We start from the raw sequence: 17,720 nt of genomic DNA, 5'->3' as shown, positions 1-17,720 counted from the left end.
TGAGCCATCCTCCACTGCACTCCCTGGCCACAGCAGAGAGCTGGCCTGGAAGAGGGGCAACCAGGACAGAATCCGGTGCCCCGACCGGGACTAGAACCCAGTGTGCCGGCGCCGCAAGGCGGAGGATTAGCCTAGTGAGCCGCGGCACCGGCCGTTGTTTCTTCTTTTGAGTACCATTTGTTTAGATCCTTTGCCCATTTTTTTGTTTGTTTTTGTTAAGATTCATTTATTTTGTTAAGATTAATTTTTTTGAAAGAGTTATAAAGAGAGACACACACACACATCTTCCATCTACTGGTTCACTCCCTAAGTGAACTGCACTGGCTGGGGCCAGGCCTGGCCAAAGCTAGGAGTCTGGTGCTTCATTTGGGTTTCCCATGTGGCCTCAGGGGTCCAAGCACTTTGGCCACCCTCCTTCCTGGGCCCCAGCAGGGAGCTGGATGGGAAGTAGAGCAGCCAGGACATGAACAGGGACCCATATGGGACACTGGCATTGCAGGCGGTGGCCTAACCCACTGCACCACAATGCCCGCCCTTTTTGCTCTTTTTTTTTTTAAATCAGTTTTTTTGGAGAGTGGGTTGTGGATTGCTGCTGTGTTGTTTGAGTTCCTAATATATTCTGGATATTAATCCCTTACCAGATAGTTTGCAAACATTTTGATCTATTCCCTGGGTTGTATCTTGTTGATTGAGCTGGATCAGAAGTGGAGCAGCTAGGACTTGAACCGGTGCCCATATGGAATGCCGGCTATGGAGGCGGCAGCTTTACCCACTATGCCACAGTGCCGGCCCCTCATTTTTCTTATTTCGATCTCTCCTTTTTTCTTGATTAACCTAGCCAGAAGTTTGTCAATTTTGTTTATTCAAAAAACCAACTCTTCATTCCATTGATGTTTTATTTGTTTTTCATTTATTTCTGCTTTGGTTTTTGTTACTTCTAGTAATTTTGAGTTTGCTTTGTTCTTGTTTTTCTAGTTTCTTATGTTGTATCTTTATGTTATTTATTTGAGATCCCCCTTCCTCCATTCTTTCCCTCCTTCTGTGTTTTCTTGACTATTGGCTATAAACTTCCTTCTCAGTGCTGCTTTTGCTGTATCAAAGATTTTGGCATGTTGCAATTCTGTTTTCCTTTGTTTGAGGAAATTTTTTAAATTCCCTTTGGACTTTTTCATTGATCCACTGGTTGTATAAGAGCATATTGTTTAATTTCCATATATTTGTAAAAAGTCTAAAATTCTTTTTGATATCTTGTTTAATTCTATTGTGGTCAGAGAATATGCTTGCTATAAAGTTGGTTTTTTTAATTTGTTGAGACTTGATTTGTGTTCTAACAGATATATTCTATCCTGAGGGTGTTCCATATGTTGATGAAAATGTATATTTTGAAGCGGTTGGATGAAGTGTTCTTTAATTGTCTGTTATGTCCTCACTTACTTCCTTATGAAGATTTCATGGAATTCTTTCTCATCCAGCAGATGCCTGATGAGTCCCCTTGCAGTGTAGGGAATTGATCTGGAAAGCCTATGGTGTTCTTTATTTACCTTAGTCTATAGGAGCTTCCAGTCCTATGAGAACTGCTCTGCCTATAGTTAGTTGATGGCACTCCAAATGATGGTGAAAATTTAGCTTCTGAAAAGAAAATCCCAAAGCATTAAGTGGATTTTAAATATGCTATTGTAGATACTATTGTGACTTGTTTTTTTATTCTGCTCATCCCTGTCTTGGTGGCCTGCCTAGAAAAATTTTTTCCATCACAAAAAGCTTGTACTCCTCTAAGTCTTATAGCAGAGTACATGATAAAGGGGTACACTTTATGTTCCAGAACAGAGTAGTCTCCATGCAGGCAAAGAGAGGGCTCAGAAACAGAGGGCCATCGGATCATGGGACTGCTGGGAACTTTCCCCTCTTGGCCTGCCTTGATGGAGAAGGGTGCCTGATGCAAAAGGGAGATTTGAAGTGAGCAGAGTTCAGGCTGTGGAATACAAATTAATGAATACATGATTTGGGAGTAGTACGAATTATTCTTTGAGTTTTGCTTTACTTACAGGTATGAATGATGATTGCTAAATTGTAGTTCTATTTTCCAAGTGTAAAATGATTCAAAATCATATTTTATTTCAACTTGAAATTTTTGGATTTCCAGTTAGAATTCTGTATTTTTCTCTCTACCCTTTTAATCATTCTAGTTTCTTTCTTATGCATTTACTTCTATACTTTAGCTGTTGGTTATGGACTAAAGATGTTAAAGTCTTTTTATTTTGTATAGTTCCATTTTGAAAACTAGAAACCAGGCCAGCGCCTCAGCTCACTAGGCTAATCCTCTGCCTGTGGCGCCGGCACACTGGGTTCTAGTCCCGGTTGGGGCGCCGGATTCTGTCCCGGTTGCCCCTCTTTCAGTCTAGCTCTCTGCTGTGGCCTGGGAGTGCAGTGGAGGATGGCCCAAATCCTTGGGCCCTGTGCCCCCATGGGAGACCAGGAGAGGCACCTGGCTCCTGGCTTCAGATCAGCGCGGTGCGCTGGTCGCAGAAGCCATTGGGAGGTGAACCAGCGGCAAAAGGAAGACCTTCTCTGTCTTTCTCTCTCTCTCACTGTCCACTCTGCCTGTCCAAAAAAAAAAAAAAAAACTAGAAACCAGGCATTATCACCCCCAGTTTGATAAGTCTACTACTAAAATCATAACTGTATCTATTTACAAATTAAAAAATGAAAACTTCACAAAATGGTATCTCTTCCAGTCTTTCCAGTCAATGTACCTATGGAAGGCTTTCTCTAGAGGTGCTGAAGCCAAAGGTCTTAGCTTTTTAAAAGATGGACAAAGCATAGATCACAATTGAAATAATTTATTAACTGATGATCTTCAAATTTGAGTAAAATAGAGACTCATGTATTCTGTATTCTCCAATGAAGAGAGGACTCGTATACTTACATCGTTTAAAAGAGACATCTGGCCGGCGCAGTGGCTCACTTGGCTAATCCTCCGCCTGTGGTGCCAGCACACCAGGTTCTAGTCCGGTTGGGGCGCCAGTTCTGTCCTGGTTGCTCCTCTTCCAGTCCAGCTCTCTGCTGTGGCCTGGGAAGGCAGTGGAGGATGGCCCAAGTGCTTGGGCCCTGCACCCACATGGGAGACCAGAAGGAAGCACCTGGCTCCTGGCTTCGGATCAGCGCAGCGCACTGGCCGTAGCAGCCATTTGGGGAGTGAACCAATGGAAAGAAGACCTTTCTCTCTGTCTCTCTCTCTCACTGTCCAACTCTGCCTGGCAAAAAAAGAGAGACATCTTTGTAGGGGTAGCTATTGTGGCGCAGTAGATTAAGCTGCTGCCTGCAATTCTGCTGTACCATATTAGAGTACCAGTTTATGTCCCAGCTGCTCTGCTTCTGATCCGGCTTCCTGGAAAGGCAGTGGATGATGGCCCAAGTAGTTGGGCCCCTGCCATCCATGTGGCAGACACGGATGGAGTTCGTGGCTCCTGCTATTGGTCTTGCCCAGCCCTGGCTGTTGTGGTCTTTTGAGGAGTGAATTAGCAGAAGAAAGATATCTCTACCTCTCCCTCTCTCCCCCTCTTTCCTTCTCTCCCTCTGAGATGCTCTGCCTTTCAAATAAATAAATAAAGCTTAAAAATAAAACAGTTTTGTGCAAATGAGGCTTTTCCCCTTGTTTACCTGAAAGCTTCGTGTTGAACTGTGTATTTCAGCTGGGTGTAGTATTGACTTGATGATTTACTGAGTTTCTTCACCTGGGTTCTCATAGATGTGTGCTTTTACAAGACAGCATACAAAATAAAGTCAGCTGAGGAGCTTTAATTGGAAAGGGATTAAACCAAAAAGCTTCTCTGCCAAGGTCAGTCTGAAGCTGATTTTTAGAAACAAAAGTCCTGGGACTATGGAGAGGCAACTCTGGCTTCTCAGCTAGCATTGCACAACACTGTGGTTGGTTTTGATTGGTTTTGTTTTGTTTAGCAATATCCATGGTGGAAAACCACATTTACAATATGTAATTGTTTTTAGGCTTCAGAAACTAGCTTTAAGAAGTAGTTCTACATCTACAACCCAACACTTTCGACTCCTTATCAGAGGACAAGATCAGGATTGCTTTCAGGTTTGTAGAATGTGTAGTCTCTTGTTCTGATGTTTCGTCTGGGTCCACACATAACATAGGCAAACCATTTTGTGTTATTCATCATGTAAAGAGTTTGTGTTAACAGTATGTTTTATTTTTGCTACCACTCTGTTTTATGCAGTCAGTGTTTTTAAATTGTAGCTTCAGAATACTTTTGGTTCAGAAGAGCGATTGACCAGTAACTGTGAGATCAGAATTCGCCCAAAAGAAGACATTATCGTCTCTGTATTATTTGCACCTACTCGATTATCTTGTATGTTGGCTAAACTAGAAATCAAGCAACTTGGAAGTCAGTCACAACCAGGCATTAAGTTCATGGTAAGATTATTTTATTGCCTTTATATATTGATGTATATATACTCCCTTAGTATATATAATATGTTATAACAGTTGGTTAATGTTGGTAAATTATATGTACTCTAATTTTTATAAGTCAAAATATGATTATCTGGTCTTAAAAACAAGTTAGAGAGTAAATGTCAAGTTTCAAAATCAACTATCATAGTATTATGACTAACAAAGTCTTCTAGTTTTTATGTATTTTATTTTATTTGTTTTGTTTTGTTTTAAAAGATATGTTTATTTCAAAGATGAAGGGAGAGAGATCTGCCATCTATGGGTTCACTCTCCAAATGGCTACAATAGCCAATACTGGGCCAGGCCAAATCCAAAAGCCAGGAACTCCATGCAGGTCTCTCACATGAGTACAGGGGCCCAAGTACTTGGGCCATCTTCTGCTGCCTTCCCAGTCACATTAGAAGGAAGCTGGCTGATGGCACAATTGATGGCTTATCCTGCTGCATACCAACTTTGACCTCTTCTGAAGTTTTTAATCTTCATTTCAGTTTGAAAATTTTGAAATGTTCCCAATGTTTCAGGAATTGATTTTTGGGTAAATCCAGGTAGAGCTGTTTAAGATACTGACTTTCCAAGTATTTTTAAATTGTTTTGAGCAAAAGTATTGTGTTACTTTTTTCAGTCTGCTATAACCTAGTGCCACAGATTGGGCAGTTTATACACAGAAATTTGCTCACAATTCTGGAGGTTGAAGGTGCCAACAGATTGTCTCGTGAGAGCCTGCTTCCTGATCATAGAAGGCCATCTTCTCAGTGTGGAAAGGACAAGACACTCCCTTCATCCTCTCTTTTTTTTTTTTTTTGACAGGCAGAGTGGACAGTGACAGAGAGAGAGACAGAGAGAAAGGTCTTCCTTTGTTGTTGGTTCACCCTCCAATGGCCGCCACGGCTGCGGCCGGTGCACCGCGCTGATCCGAAGCCAGGAGCCAGGTGCTTCTCCTGGTCTCCCATGCGGGTGCAGGGCCCAGGCACTTGGGTCATCCTCCACTGCACTCCCGGGCCACAGCAGAGAGCTGGCCTGGAAGAGGGGCAACTGGGACAGAATCCGGTGCCCCGACCGGGACTAGAACCCGCTGTGCCGGCGCCACAAGGCGGAGGATTAGCCTATTGAGCCGCAGTGCTGGCCTCATCCTCTCTTCTAAGAATATTAAAATGGCCACAGCTCTAATCAGTGTCACATAGCAAATATCTGCTAATAGAATTTGCTAGATTCTATTCAGATACTGGAAATACAAAGATGGGAGTTTTATGTTATTTTCCCAGCATAATTTTTAAAAAATATTTGAATACATTGATATAGATACATTTGAAGCAATTAGAGACAAAAGTGCTTTCCACTGAGGAAAGGAAATAAGGGCAGGGTGGTCAAGTGAAGCTCAAGCTCTGTAAAAGTGCATACCTTGGGCCAGTGCTGTGGCTTACTTGGCTAATCCTCTGCCTGTGGCACCGGCCCCTGGGTTCTAATCCCGGGTGGGGTGCCGGATTCTGTCTTGGTTGCTCCTCTTCCAGTCTAGCTCTCTGCTGTGGCCCAGGAGGGCGGTGGAGAATGGCCCAAGTGCTTGGGTCCCTGCACCCCCATGGGAGACCAGGAGGAAGTACCTGGCTCCTGGCTTCGGATTGGTGCAGCACCAGCCATTAGGGGAGTGAACCAATGGAAGGAAGACCTTTCTCTCTATGTCTCTCACTGTCTGTAACTCTCTCTCTTTCTCTCTTTCTCTCACTGTCTAACTCTGCCTGGCAAAAAAAAAAAGTGCATACCTTGGAACTGCACTGTTGCATGGCACTGTGGCCAGTAGTAACTTGGGTTCTGTTTCCTAATGTCAAAGAGGGAATGTGATACATTATAAAATAAACCGTATCTAAAGGCTTTAAAAATAGATATTTATAGTAAATGTAGAAATGTGGCTTTATGTGACACAAGCTTGACATTTTCTCTGTGGAGCCATCCAATTGACCCCCCCATGTGCTATGTTTAAATAACTGATCATTTAAAAATCTAGCATCCTTATGTAAGCCCATGGGTGCATAGCTCTCTGATGATCTGGTTTCTTGTAAGGATAAAGTTTGGTTTGGGTGGAGGACTAAATGGACTATATCTTTCAGATGATCATGATTGTATATATGGATTAGTTTCAGGTTTACTACCCAAGACTTGAAGTTATTGTTTAGGAAGACTTTCTGGAGAACTAGTAACTCTCTGGTGATTTAGGGTAGAACCATTTGATTTCACAAACAAGCAGAAGTTAAGGTTTGACATCTTCTGAGGACAAACCAGGCCCCTAATGGGATTCCTGCCTGTGTTGCTCTCTTATGTGGTTTCTGGGGTGCTGCTTCTTGCCTACAAGGGACATCTGGCTTTGGATTGTCATTGCTTGGAGAGGGAGCGAGCGTTACTGGTGTTTAGTGAATTGAGTACAGGAGTGCTGCTAAATATCCCACAATGCATAGGACAGCCCTTTACATGCTTATCCAGCTCAAAATTTCAGTAGTACTGAGGTTATGCTCTAAAGCAAATAGTTTTTCCTCTTTAATCTTTGAATTTTTTGACATTAGATTGATTTTATTGAATCATTATTTTTCTTAACCTTTTTACTTAACTGTAATTTGTGATTCTTTAGGCTTTGAAAATACAGTTGATCCTCTGTATCTGCACATTGTGAATCAATAGGTTCAGCCACCTCTGGGTTGGAAATATTTGGGAAAAATCAGTAGAGACTTTTTGTTCTTCATTGTATTAGATATTATAAGTAATCTAGAGATGATGTAGAGAATATGGGAGGATGTGTGTAGGTTCTGTACAGAGGCTGCATCATCTTCTATAAGGGACTTGAGCATCCTTGGGTTTGGGTATCTAAGAGGATCCTGGAAACAATCTCTGTGGATACAAAGAGATGACTGTATAGGGAGAATTCTTTTTTTTTTTTTTTTTTGACAGGCAGAGTGGACAGTGAGAGAGAGAGAGAGACAGAGAGAAAGGTCTTCCTTTGCCGTTGGTTCGCCCTCTAATGGCCGCCGCGGTAGCGTGCTGCGGCCGGCGCACCGCGCTGTTCCGATGGCAGGAGCCAGGTGCTTCTCCTGGTCTCCCATGGGGTGCAGGGCCCAAGCACTTGGGCCATCCTCCACTGCACTCCCTGGCCACAGCAGAGAGCTGGCCTGGAAGAGGGGCAACCGGGACAGGATCGGTGCCCCGACCGGGACTAGAACCCGGTGTGCCGGCGCCGCAAGGCGGAGGATTAGCCTGTTGAGCCACGGCGCCGGCCGGGAGAATTCTTATATTGAGTGTTTTCAAAGCTACCTTTTTGTCTGTTGGTGTCTTTCTGTTGAGTGTGATACATAAAATTTACTCATAAGTCTCTGGGGGAAAAAAGAAAAATTATCAGAGGTTACACTTTGAATGAGATAGGATTGTAAGCACTCTCATGCAAACCCTTTCTAATTCTCTTCAGTTATATCAAAAGGCAACCCAATATAGATTTATGAGGGGCCTATATTTAGTTTTTTAAAATATTATAATTAGATATATAATTCAAAATAACTTGTTGATGTTTTCAAATCTACAAAGGATTCTTTGGAACCTATTTTAGTAACTAGGAATGAAAGATAATTTTTAAAGACATGTATTTTAAAAAGCATGAAAGTTGGTTTTCTAGCTGAGTAGATATTTTCTTTATCTTCTTATGTATGGAATGTATTTTGTGAGCCCTCCTCTCCTGGAAGGGTAAGGGCTTGTGGAAGCAGCCACAGACGGCCTCCCAAAGCGTGGTTCCGGTGTATTGCTTCTCCCACTGCTAGTGTCTGTCCCTGGAGAGTTGTTTGAGTTCTTGTCTTCACTTTATAGCTTTTGGTATAGTTGTCTCTGACACTGGCTAGACAAATGCTATAGAGGTTAGTAAGTAGTATATTTTCCCTAAAAAGCATTTTAGTTTGGGCTGGCGCTGTGGCTTAACAGGCTAATCCTCCGCCTTGAGGCGCCGGCACACTGGGTTCTAGTCCCAGTTGGGGTGCCGGATTCTATCCCGGTTGCCCCTCTTCCAGGCCAGCTCTTTGCTATGGCCCGGGAAGGCAGTGGAGGATGGCCCAAGTCCTTGGGCCCTGCACACGCATGGGAGACCAGGAGAAGCACCTGGCTCCTGCCTTTGGATCAGCACGATGCGCCAGCCGCAGCGGCCATTGGAGGGTAAACCAACGGCAAAAAGGAAGACCTTTCTCTCTGGCTGTCTCTCACTGTCCACTCTGCCTGTAAAAAAAAAAAAAAAAAAAAAAAACATTTTAGTTTGACAATTTTCAGAATTACCAAGTTCAAAGAATTATACAGTAAACACCCACATACTCTATCACTTAGCTTCTACAATTCATATTTTGCTATATTTCTTTCACTGTGTATCTAACCATTCACCAATTCATGTTTTTTTATACATTTCAAAGTAAATTAATAACAAATTAAATTACAAGTAATTGTAAAGTAGATTTCATCCTCAAAACTATTTTTTTAAGGATTTATTTATTGGGGCTGGCACTTTGGCACAGCAGATTAAGCCATAGTCTGCAGTACCAGCATCCCATAAGGGTGACAGTTTGAGTCCTGGCTGTTCCACTTCTGATTTAGTTCTCTACTAATGTACCAGAGAAATGAGCAGAAAATAACTCAAGTCCTTGGGCCCCTGCACCCACCTGGGAGACCCAGATGAAATTCCTGGCTTCTGGCTCTGGCCTGGCCCAGCTCCGATCGTTGTACCCTTTTAGGGGGTAAACCAATGGATGGAAGATCTCTTTTTGTATGTCCCTCCTTCTCTCTCTCTGTAACTCTGCCTTTCAGATAAATAAATAGATCTTTTTTAAAAAAGTCAGAGAAAGTCAAAGATAGGGCAAGAGACAGAGAGACAGAAAGATATCTTCTATCTGCTGCTTTGCTCCCCAAATGATAACAACAGCTGGAATTGGGCCAGGCCGGAGCCAGGAGCTTCTTCTGTGTCTCTCATGTTGGTAGCAGGGGCCCAAGCATTTGGGCCATCTTCTGCTGCTTTCCCAGGCATGTTAGCAGAGAGCTGGATCAGAAGTGGAGCAGCTGGAATATGAACTGACTCCTATATAGATGCCAGTGTTGTACATGGCAGCTTTACCTGCTACACCACAATGTCAGCCTCCACCCTCAAAAGTTCTTAAGCAAGCATATCTCTGTTAGACTTTTTATTATTCCTCTCTCTTCAAAGCTTGGCTTATGTAACATTAGAATAATTACTAGATATTGGAAGGTAAGTCATTTGCAGCACTTTGGTTTGTTTTTCCTTGAAACAAAGTGTTTAATATAGCAGAATAACAAACAGTAAAATTTTAATTCTATTAAATCTTTCTATATTTTCTTCTTATGCAATTAATATCTTCTGCTTTCTTCTTATGTAAAAATGATTTTGGATGTGTCTGTTCTTTTAGATACCTTTGTCTGGATATGGAGGAACAAGTAATCTTATTTTGGAAGGTGTTAAAAAATTATCTGACAGTTACATGGTAACAGTGAATGGCTTAATACCTGGAAAAGAAAGTAAAGTTGTTTTTTCTGTCCGTAACACTGGATCTCGAGCAGCTTTTGTCAAAGCAGTAGGTTTCAAGGATTCTCAGAAAAAAGTTGTTCTGGATCCTAAAGTATTGAGGATTATTCCAGATAAATTTGTACTCAAGGAAAGAACCCAAGAGGTAGGTATAAAATCTCTACTATAAAAAGGAACTCATTTTTAGTTTAATAATTTTTAGTGTAATAATTATATATCTTATGCCCTAAAGCTAAAATTGTATTTGAAGGTAATGTGGAGTATAAGTGCTTACCTGGGCTTTTTGGAAATGCCGTGCATATGTGTTTGTGTCTATATTAAATTTTAGAATCGAAGACCATTTATTCAGAATGAAATCACTCAGAGTTAACTCCTTTGTTTTTTCTTGGCATTAGGATGTTACTTTAATATATAATCCATCAGACAGAAAGAGCGATCATAAAACTGCAACAGAACTATCAACTATATACTTCTTTGGTGGAGATGAAATTTCCAGACAGCAGTATCGAAGGTAGATTACTTACCTCAAATAATATTGGGAACTATTCAGTAGAACTAATAGAGTCTTAAATAGTTTGAGATCTGGAATCTCTAGAACATGCTTCCCAATTTGTTAGTGACCTGGTAGATGAAAAGTTGTAAAATGTGTGCTGATAAACTACCCTAATGTGTAGGAAACACACCTGTTTCCTCACAGTAGGCCTTTTCTAGATGAATGTATCCAGTATCTTTTCCTTGACTTAATTGAAGAATTGTCCTGCATACTAGGACCATATGTAGCTCAGTCTCAGAAAAACTCAAAAACTACTGTAAGATTATATTGTATAAACCTGACTCATTTGAAATATTTATGGGAATGCTGTGAATTGTTTGAAAAGCTCAAGTCATATTTTAGAGATGTGTAGGAAATTTAACTTGTAACTACTTAAAGCATGTACTTCTATACAATTTGTTATATTTAATTTACATGTTATAGTATAATAATGTTCTGAACTGTTGCCAAATATAGGATATTGATTTAGGTTTGGGTGTTGTGTGTGTTGAATTCTGGATTCTTCTATCATAAACTTCAGCTCCTAGACCCAAGAAACTAATAAAAGTGCAGCTGCTGAGGTTTTTCTGTTAGCAGGCGAGTGTTCACTCCATAGGGCGCAGGTCTGTCCTTTTGCAGTCCTTCCTGCTCTGCTAGGTTTTAGTCTGACACAGAAGTTGGGCAGTGGTTTAATTTTAATTTTTGAAGATCATTGAAATGTTTAAAAAGGGAGAATTTGATGATGACTGGCCGAACATGAAGAACTCATCATAGTTACATGTTTTAGAAGAAGAAACTGACATTTGGAGAAATCAGAATACCAAGTTTTTCTTTCAACTGGGATATAAAAGTCAGTATATTTTTTAGAAGTCTTTTTTTGCCATATACTTAAAATAATGAGATTTTCTATTGTGAACATCTGAGTATTATAGAGAAATCTACATTTCAGTTTCCACATCTCCGAGATCCTCTAGAAGAGACCCTGGTAGATAGTTATATGGTCATTTAGTTTCCTTTTGATGTCACCATTGTTTTATTAGCATGTTCCTTTTTTTTCAGAGACATTTGTAACTATGACCAAGTTATCAGAAGTAATGAACATGTAAGACCTGAAAAGAATCTAACTTACTCTTGTTTTAGGGAAGTTTTTGAACTGAAATTCTTGATTTCACTACCATGTGTAACTAGTAAGGGAACTTCCAAAACAGGTTTCTTTTAAAAAGGACTTATGTCAGGGCTTAGGGCTTGAGATTTGTATACTACTTGATTTGCTAAGTGCATTCATGAAAATCTAATTAAAGTCATTTTTATATATAAAATCACTTTTGAATAAATCTCTCTCCTGGCAGAGCCCTGTTGCATAAACCAGGGATTATAAAACAGATACTTCCAGAACATAGTGTGCTACAAAGTATTAATTTTGCTGAAGCATTTCAGGATGAGCTGCTAGTAACTGAAGGTAAGAATTTTGAAGGTATTCTAATATGGGTTGTGTTAACAAATCCAGCATCTAGCTCCAGGAACCTACTGGGGTCACCCCTGGAAGTGGGGTTGAATCGGGACTCAGGCTGGTCTTTGGGACACAGGATTCCTTCTTTTTTTTTTTTTTTTCCACAGGCAGAGTGGACAGTGAGAGAGAGAGACAGAGAGAAAGGTCTTCCTTTGCCATTGGTTCTCCCTCCAATGGCTGCCACAGCCGGCGCACCGCGCTGATCCGAAGGCAGGAGCCAGGTTCTTCTCCTGGTCTCCCATGCATGTGCAGGGCCCAAGGACTTGGGCCATCCTCCACTGCACTCCCGGGCCATAGCAGAGAGCTGGCCTGGAAGAGGGGCAACAGGGATAGAATCCGGCGCCCCGACCGGGACTAGAACCCAGTGTGCCAGCGCCGCATGGTGGAGGATTAGCCTATTGAGCTGCGGCGCCGGCCCAGAATTTCTTCTTAAGGAGTACGGTGTCCCCTGAGGTGGGACATTCATTGTCCTCAGGAATGAAAAAAAAAATAGCTGCACTTATTTTGTGTTGATTAGTGCTATGGATCATATAGAAGAATATTGTAGTTGAAGGCCGGCACTGTGGCTGAACAGGCTAATCCTCCGCCTAGTGGCACCGGCACACCAGGTTCTAGTCCCGGTCGGGGCGCTGGATTCTGTCCCGGTTGCCCCTCTTCCAGGCCAGCTCTCTGCTGTGGCTCGGAAGTGCAGTGGAGGATGGCCCAAGTACTTGAGCCCTGCACCTCATGGGGGACCAGGAGAAGCACCTGGCTCCTGCCTTCGGATCAGCGCGGTGCGCCGGCCGTGGTGGCCATTGGAGGGTGAACCAATGGCAAAAGGAAGACCTTTCTCTCTGTCTCTCTCTCTCTCTCACTATCCACTCTGCCTGTCCAAAAAAAAAAAAAAGAATATTGTAGTTGAATTTTTTTGATGATTATTTTGAATGACATTTGTGGCAGATATCTTCATAGTTCACTTAAAGTTTGCAGTTAGATGCCTTGTGATTAATATAAATGTGAACTTATATTTATGGGATTCTTTTAGAATTTCCATTAAAATATAATTTTTTTTAAGGTTTTTTTTGTTTGAAAAGTAGAGTTACAGAGAGGCAGAGAGAAAGAGAGAGAGAGCTTCCATCCACTGTTCACTCCCCAGATGGCCGCAACAGCCGGAACTGAGATGATCCAGAGCTGATAGCCAGGAGCTTCTTCTGGGTCTCCTATTCGGGTTCAGGTGCCCAAGGACATAGGCCATCTTCAATTGCTTTCCCAGGTCATAGCAGAGAGCAGGATCAGAATGGAGCAGCCAGGACTTGAACCGGTGCCCACATGGGATGCCGGCACTGCAGGTGGCTACTTTACCTACTGCGCCACAGCACCAGCTCCTAAAGTACAATTTTTTTTTCTTTTTCTTTTCTTTTTATTTTTTTTACTTTTGACAGGCAGAGTGGACAGTGAGAGAGAGAGACAGAGAGAAAGGTCTTACTTTGTTGTTGGTTCACCGTCCAATGGCCGCTGCGGCCGGCGCGCTGCTTCCGGTGCACTGCGCTGATCCGAAGCCAGGAGCCAGGTCTCCCATGGGGTGCAGGGCCCAAGGACTTGGGCCATTCTCCACTGCACTCCCGGGCCACAGCAGAGAGCTGGCCTGGAAGAGGGGCAATCAGGACAGAATCCAGCGCCCCGACCGGGACTAGAACCTAGTGTGCCGGCGCTGCAAGGTGGAGGATTAGCCTATTGAGCCGTGGCGCCGGCCTATAAAATACAATTCTTAAAGATTATCTAATTTATGTTTAGAATGCAAATACTTGTATATTCTATGAGATTTCTTGTATATACAGATTTAGATGCCTACTCTAGGTTCTTCTTGAGCAATATTTTATTATCTATAATTATTTAGTTAATTATCTGTACCTAGTTTCTAGATTTCTTTAAATTGCAAATCTATGAGACTGCCACAGTGAAATTGTGTGCCCTTAACCTTTTGCTGCAGATTTCTCCTCTTTTAAGTATATATACCTGTTTCAAAGAGGAATTCTAAAAGTTAGTTAATACCCATTTATAAAGAATTAAAACAGTGCCTGGACAGTGGGAGGGCTTCTATTTGTTTATATCTTTAAAAAACTTCTTACTTTACAGCTCTCAGAAATCCCTAAGATAAATTGTTACTCCACGTTAACATCTAGAGAGGTTAAGTAACAAAGCTAGTAAGTGGTAGGGTATTGCAAAATCATAGACCCTCAGCCAGTCAATGATATTAATAATCAAAATGTCACTTACCCTAGCCTAGTAAAATAATATTCTGCAGCAATAAAATGTATAAATTTATCTGTTATCTTGTGGTGGTCTTATGTTGAAGATTCATGTGTTTTAAAACATTGTTTTCTTTTTCAGTATATGATCTTCCCCAAAGGCCTAATGACATTCAACTCTTTTATGGAAACATGCGTAAAATTATACTTTCAGTAATTGGTGAATTCAGAGAGTCCGTTTCTAGCAAAGAATTTCTTCAACCTTCTTCCAAAGCTAGCATGGAATCTCAAAGGTAGTACAAACAAAAGTCTTTGACCAGATTTTAGGATTATTGATAAATAGTAGTGCTGATCTTTTTTCTGTGTACTTTATTATTAATTTTTCTCAGTGTTTTTATTCTTATTTTTTAGTTTAAGTTGAAATCATTTCAAACTTTCAAGAGAGTTTTAAAGTAATACAGAGAATTCCGGTAAACCCTGTACCCAAATTTCTCAGTTGTTAACATTTGAACACATTTATTATTTATTTTTTAGGATTTATTTATTTATTTATTTCAAAGGCAGAGTGATGGGGAAAGCAGGGAGAGAGAAGAAGAGAGAGAAAAGAGAGAGGGATTGATCTTCCATCTACTGGTTTACTCCCCCTAAAGGCTGGCCATAGCCAGGACTAGGCCAGGCTGAAGTTAGAGCCAGGAATCCATCCAGGTCTCCCACGTGGGTGTCAAGTGCCCAAGTACTTGGCCCATCTTCTGCTGCCTTCCCAGGGGCATTAGCAGGAAGCTGGATGGGAAACGGAGCACCCGGAACCTGAACAACACTGCAGTATTCTGGGATGTCAACATCATAAGCAGTAGCCATAAGGCCGGCCCCACTGCATTTATCTTACCATTTATTTCTATGTACATTTTTTTCTGAATCATCTAAGTAAGTTGCAGGCATGATGACTGATTAGCCCTAAATTTCCTAAAATCATGCCACAATGTGTGCGTGGTAAACCAGTTAAAATTAGAACACTTAATATTCATTCAGTAATGCTAGTTATCCCACAAATTCCATGCATATTTTGCTAGTTGTTTGAATAATGTCCTTATAGTTAAACCATAAAGCAAAAAACTTCCTCCCTGGTCCAGAATCTAATCTGTGATTACATGATATTTAGTTAGCTTGTCCCTTACTCTCTTTCATTATCGAACAGTTCCTCACTCTTATCTTTCATAAGAAAGGTAACACAGAAGATTGGGTTATCAAGTCAGAACCACAGAATTAAAGATACTATTGAGAATCGAGCTTTGCTAGTAATTTCAGGTGAAACCAGGAGCAATCTGGGATTGCCACATTAATTCTTGTGTTATAGTTGGAACCGTCTCAAGCATTGTTTCTAAGGCCATCTCAGCTAGGAAATCTGTAAATTAATATATAAATCCACATGCTTCTATATGTATTTCTGTTTATAACCATGAGTTTGCACTGATACCTCTTTACAGTTCTAATCTAACACCATAGAATTGGGTGCTTCTGCTCCAGTAGTGGGAATCTTGGCCCCATTATCTTTAATATGTTTGCAGTTTTACTCAATCCCCTGCCCCTCTTTTAAGTAATCTCTCACCACACAGGCTGTCTCCCTGAGCCTGGTGCTCCGGCTCATGCCAACATTTCTTTTTCCTGCACTTTTTTTTTTTTATTATTAAGATTTATTTATTCATTTGAAAGGAAGAGTCACAGAGAGGCAGAGTCAGAGAGAGAGTTTTTCAATCCGCTGGCTCACTCCCCAAATGGCTCAACAACCAGAGCTGGGCCAGACCAAATACAGGAGCCAGGTGCCTCCTCTGGGTCTCCCATGTGGGTGTGGAGGCCCAAGGACTTGGGCTATCTTCCACTGCCTTCCCAGCCCATCAGCAGGGAGCCGGATCAAAAGTGGGGTAACTGGGACTGGCACCAGTGCCCATATGGGATGCCAACATTGCAAGCAGTGGCTTTACCTGCTGTGCCACAGCACCAGCCCCTCCTACACTTTTAATGTTGATCTTCAAACAGATTCAAAGAAGTAATTAGAGTGAGTGAGTGTGTGTGTGTGTGTGTGTAATCTTGAAATCACCTAAGTTGTGAGGAATTGGTTCTTAGCAAGAAAAGCCAAGAACCAACCTTTATAAAAAACATTTATTTCTGACTTCTGGTCCTCTTCTTTGGGGTAGTCTTAGAGGTCTGACTTGAGGTTGAGAAGGCATGAGTGCTAGACAGTAATTTCTTTTCTTTTCTTTTTTTTTTGACAGGCAGAGTGGATAGTGAGAGAGAGAGACAGAGAGAAAGGTCTTCCTTTTTGCCATTGGTTCACCCTCCAATGGCCGCTGCGGCCGGCGCATCTCGCTGATCCGAAGCCAGGAGCCAGGTTCCTCTCCTGGTCTCCCATGCGGGTGCAGGGCCCAAGCACTTGGGCCATCCTCCACTGCCTTCCCGGGCCATAGCAAAGAGCTGGCCTGGAAGAGGGGCAACCGGGATAGAATCCGGCACCCCAACTGGGACTAGAACCCGGTGTGCCGGCGCCGCAAGGCGGAGGATTAGCCTGTTAAGCCACGGCACTGGCCTAAATGCCAGCTCTTTAACTGAACTTCCTCATCACCAAAGCACATGAGAAAATGGAAATTTAACTATGTGGTAACCAAATTCTCCTACATTCAGTGGGGCTATATAATTGTTTATTTCAAGTCCAGACAGAAATTACTGTCTGGCTGGCTCTCTGCTATGGCCCGGGAAGGCAGTAGAGGATGGCCCAAGTCCTTGGGCCCTGCACCCACATGGGAGACCAGGAGAAGCACCTGGCTCCTGCCTTTGGATCAGCATGATGCGCTGGCCGCAGCGGCCATTGGAGGGTGAACCAACGGCAAAAAGGAAGACCTTTCTCTCTGTCTCTCTCTCTCACTATCCACTCTGCCTGTTTAAAAAAAAAAAAAAAAAAAAAGAACAGGCATTTAGCCCAGCAGTTAAGATGTCTATGTCACATTTTGGAGTGCCTGGGTCTGATTCTTGTCTTTGGTGATACCTCTTCAGCTTGTTCTATAATATGAACCCTGGGAGGAAGACTTGGAGTGAGTTCTTAGCTCCTGACATCAACCTGGCTCAGGCACAGTCTTTTTATTTTATTTTTATTTTTTTAAAGGTTTGTTGATTTGTTTAAGAGACAGAGTTATAGACTAAGAGAGGGAGAGACAAAGAGAAGGGTCTCCCATCTGCTGGTTCACTCCCTAAATGGCCACAACGGCCGGAGCTCAGCCAATCTGAAGCCAGGAGCTTCTTCCAGGTCTCCCCTGTGGGTGAAAGGGCCCAAGTATTTGGGCCATCCTCCACTGTCATGGACAGTCTTGATGGACATTTGGGAAGGGAACCAGTGGATTGCAGCTTTCTTTCTATTTTCTTTCTAATTTTCTGTCTCTCTG

General features: G+C 42.1%; 1 protein-coding gene across 10 annotated transcripts in view; it reads left to right on the top strand.

Moving 5' to 3' along the window:
- The window catches only part of CEP192 (centrosomal protein 192), a 146,488-nt gene that overhangs the window by 102,914 nt on the left and 25,854 nt on the right, over positions 1-17,720 (top strand). For all 10 annotated transcript variants that reach the window (XM_062201313.1, XM_062201319.1, XM_062201321.1 and 7 more), the window contains 6 exons: positions 4,006-4,096; positions 4,259-4,435; positions 9,904-10,164; positions 10,415-10,530; positions 11,901-12,010; positions 14,432-14,582. In XM_062201313.1, coding sequence (XP_062057297.1) covers positions 4,006-4,096; positions 4,259-4,435; positions 9,904-10,164; positions 10,415-10,530; positions 11,901-12,010; positions 14,432-14,582 — 906 coding nt within the window. The remainder of the gene's footprint in view (positions 1-4,005; positions 4,097-4,258; positions 4,436-9,903; positions 10,165-10,414; positions 10,531-11,900; positions 12,011-14,431; positions 14,583-17,720) is intronic.

Source organism: Lepus europaeus, chromosome 9 (genome assembly GCF_033115175.1).
Source record: "Lepus europaeus isolate LE1 chromosome 9, mLepTim1.pri, whole genome shotgun sequence".
NCBI classification, from domain to species: domain Eukaryota; kingdom Metazoa; phylum Chordata; class Mammalia; order Lagomorpha; family Leporidae; genus Lepus; species Lepus europaeus.
Note: the sequence above shows the minus strand (reverse complement) of the source record. Positions and strands in the feature narration are given on the sequence as shown.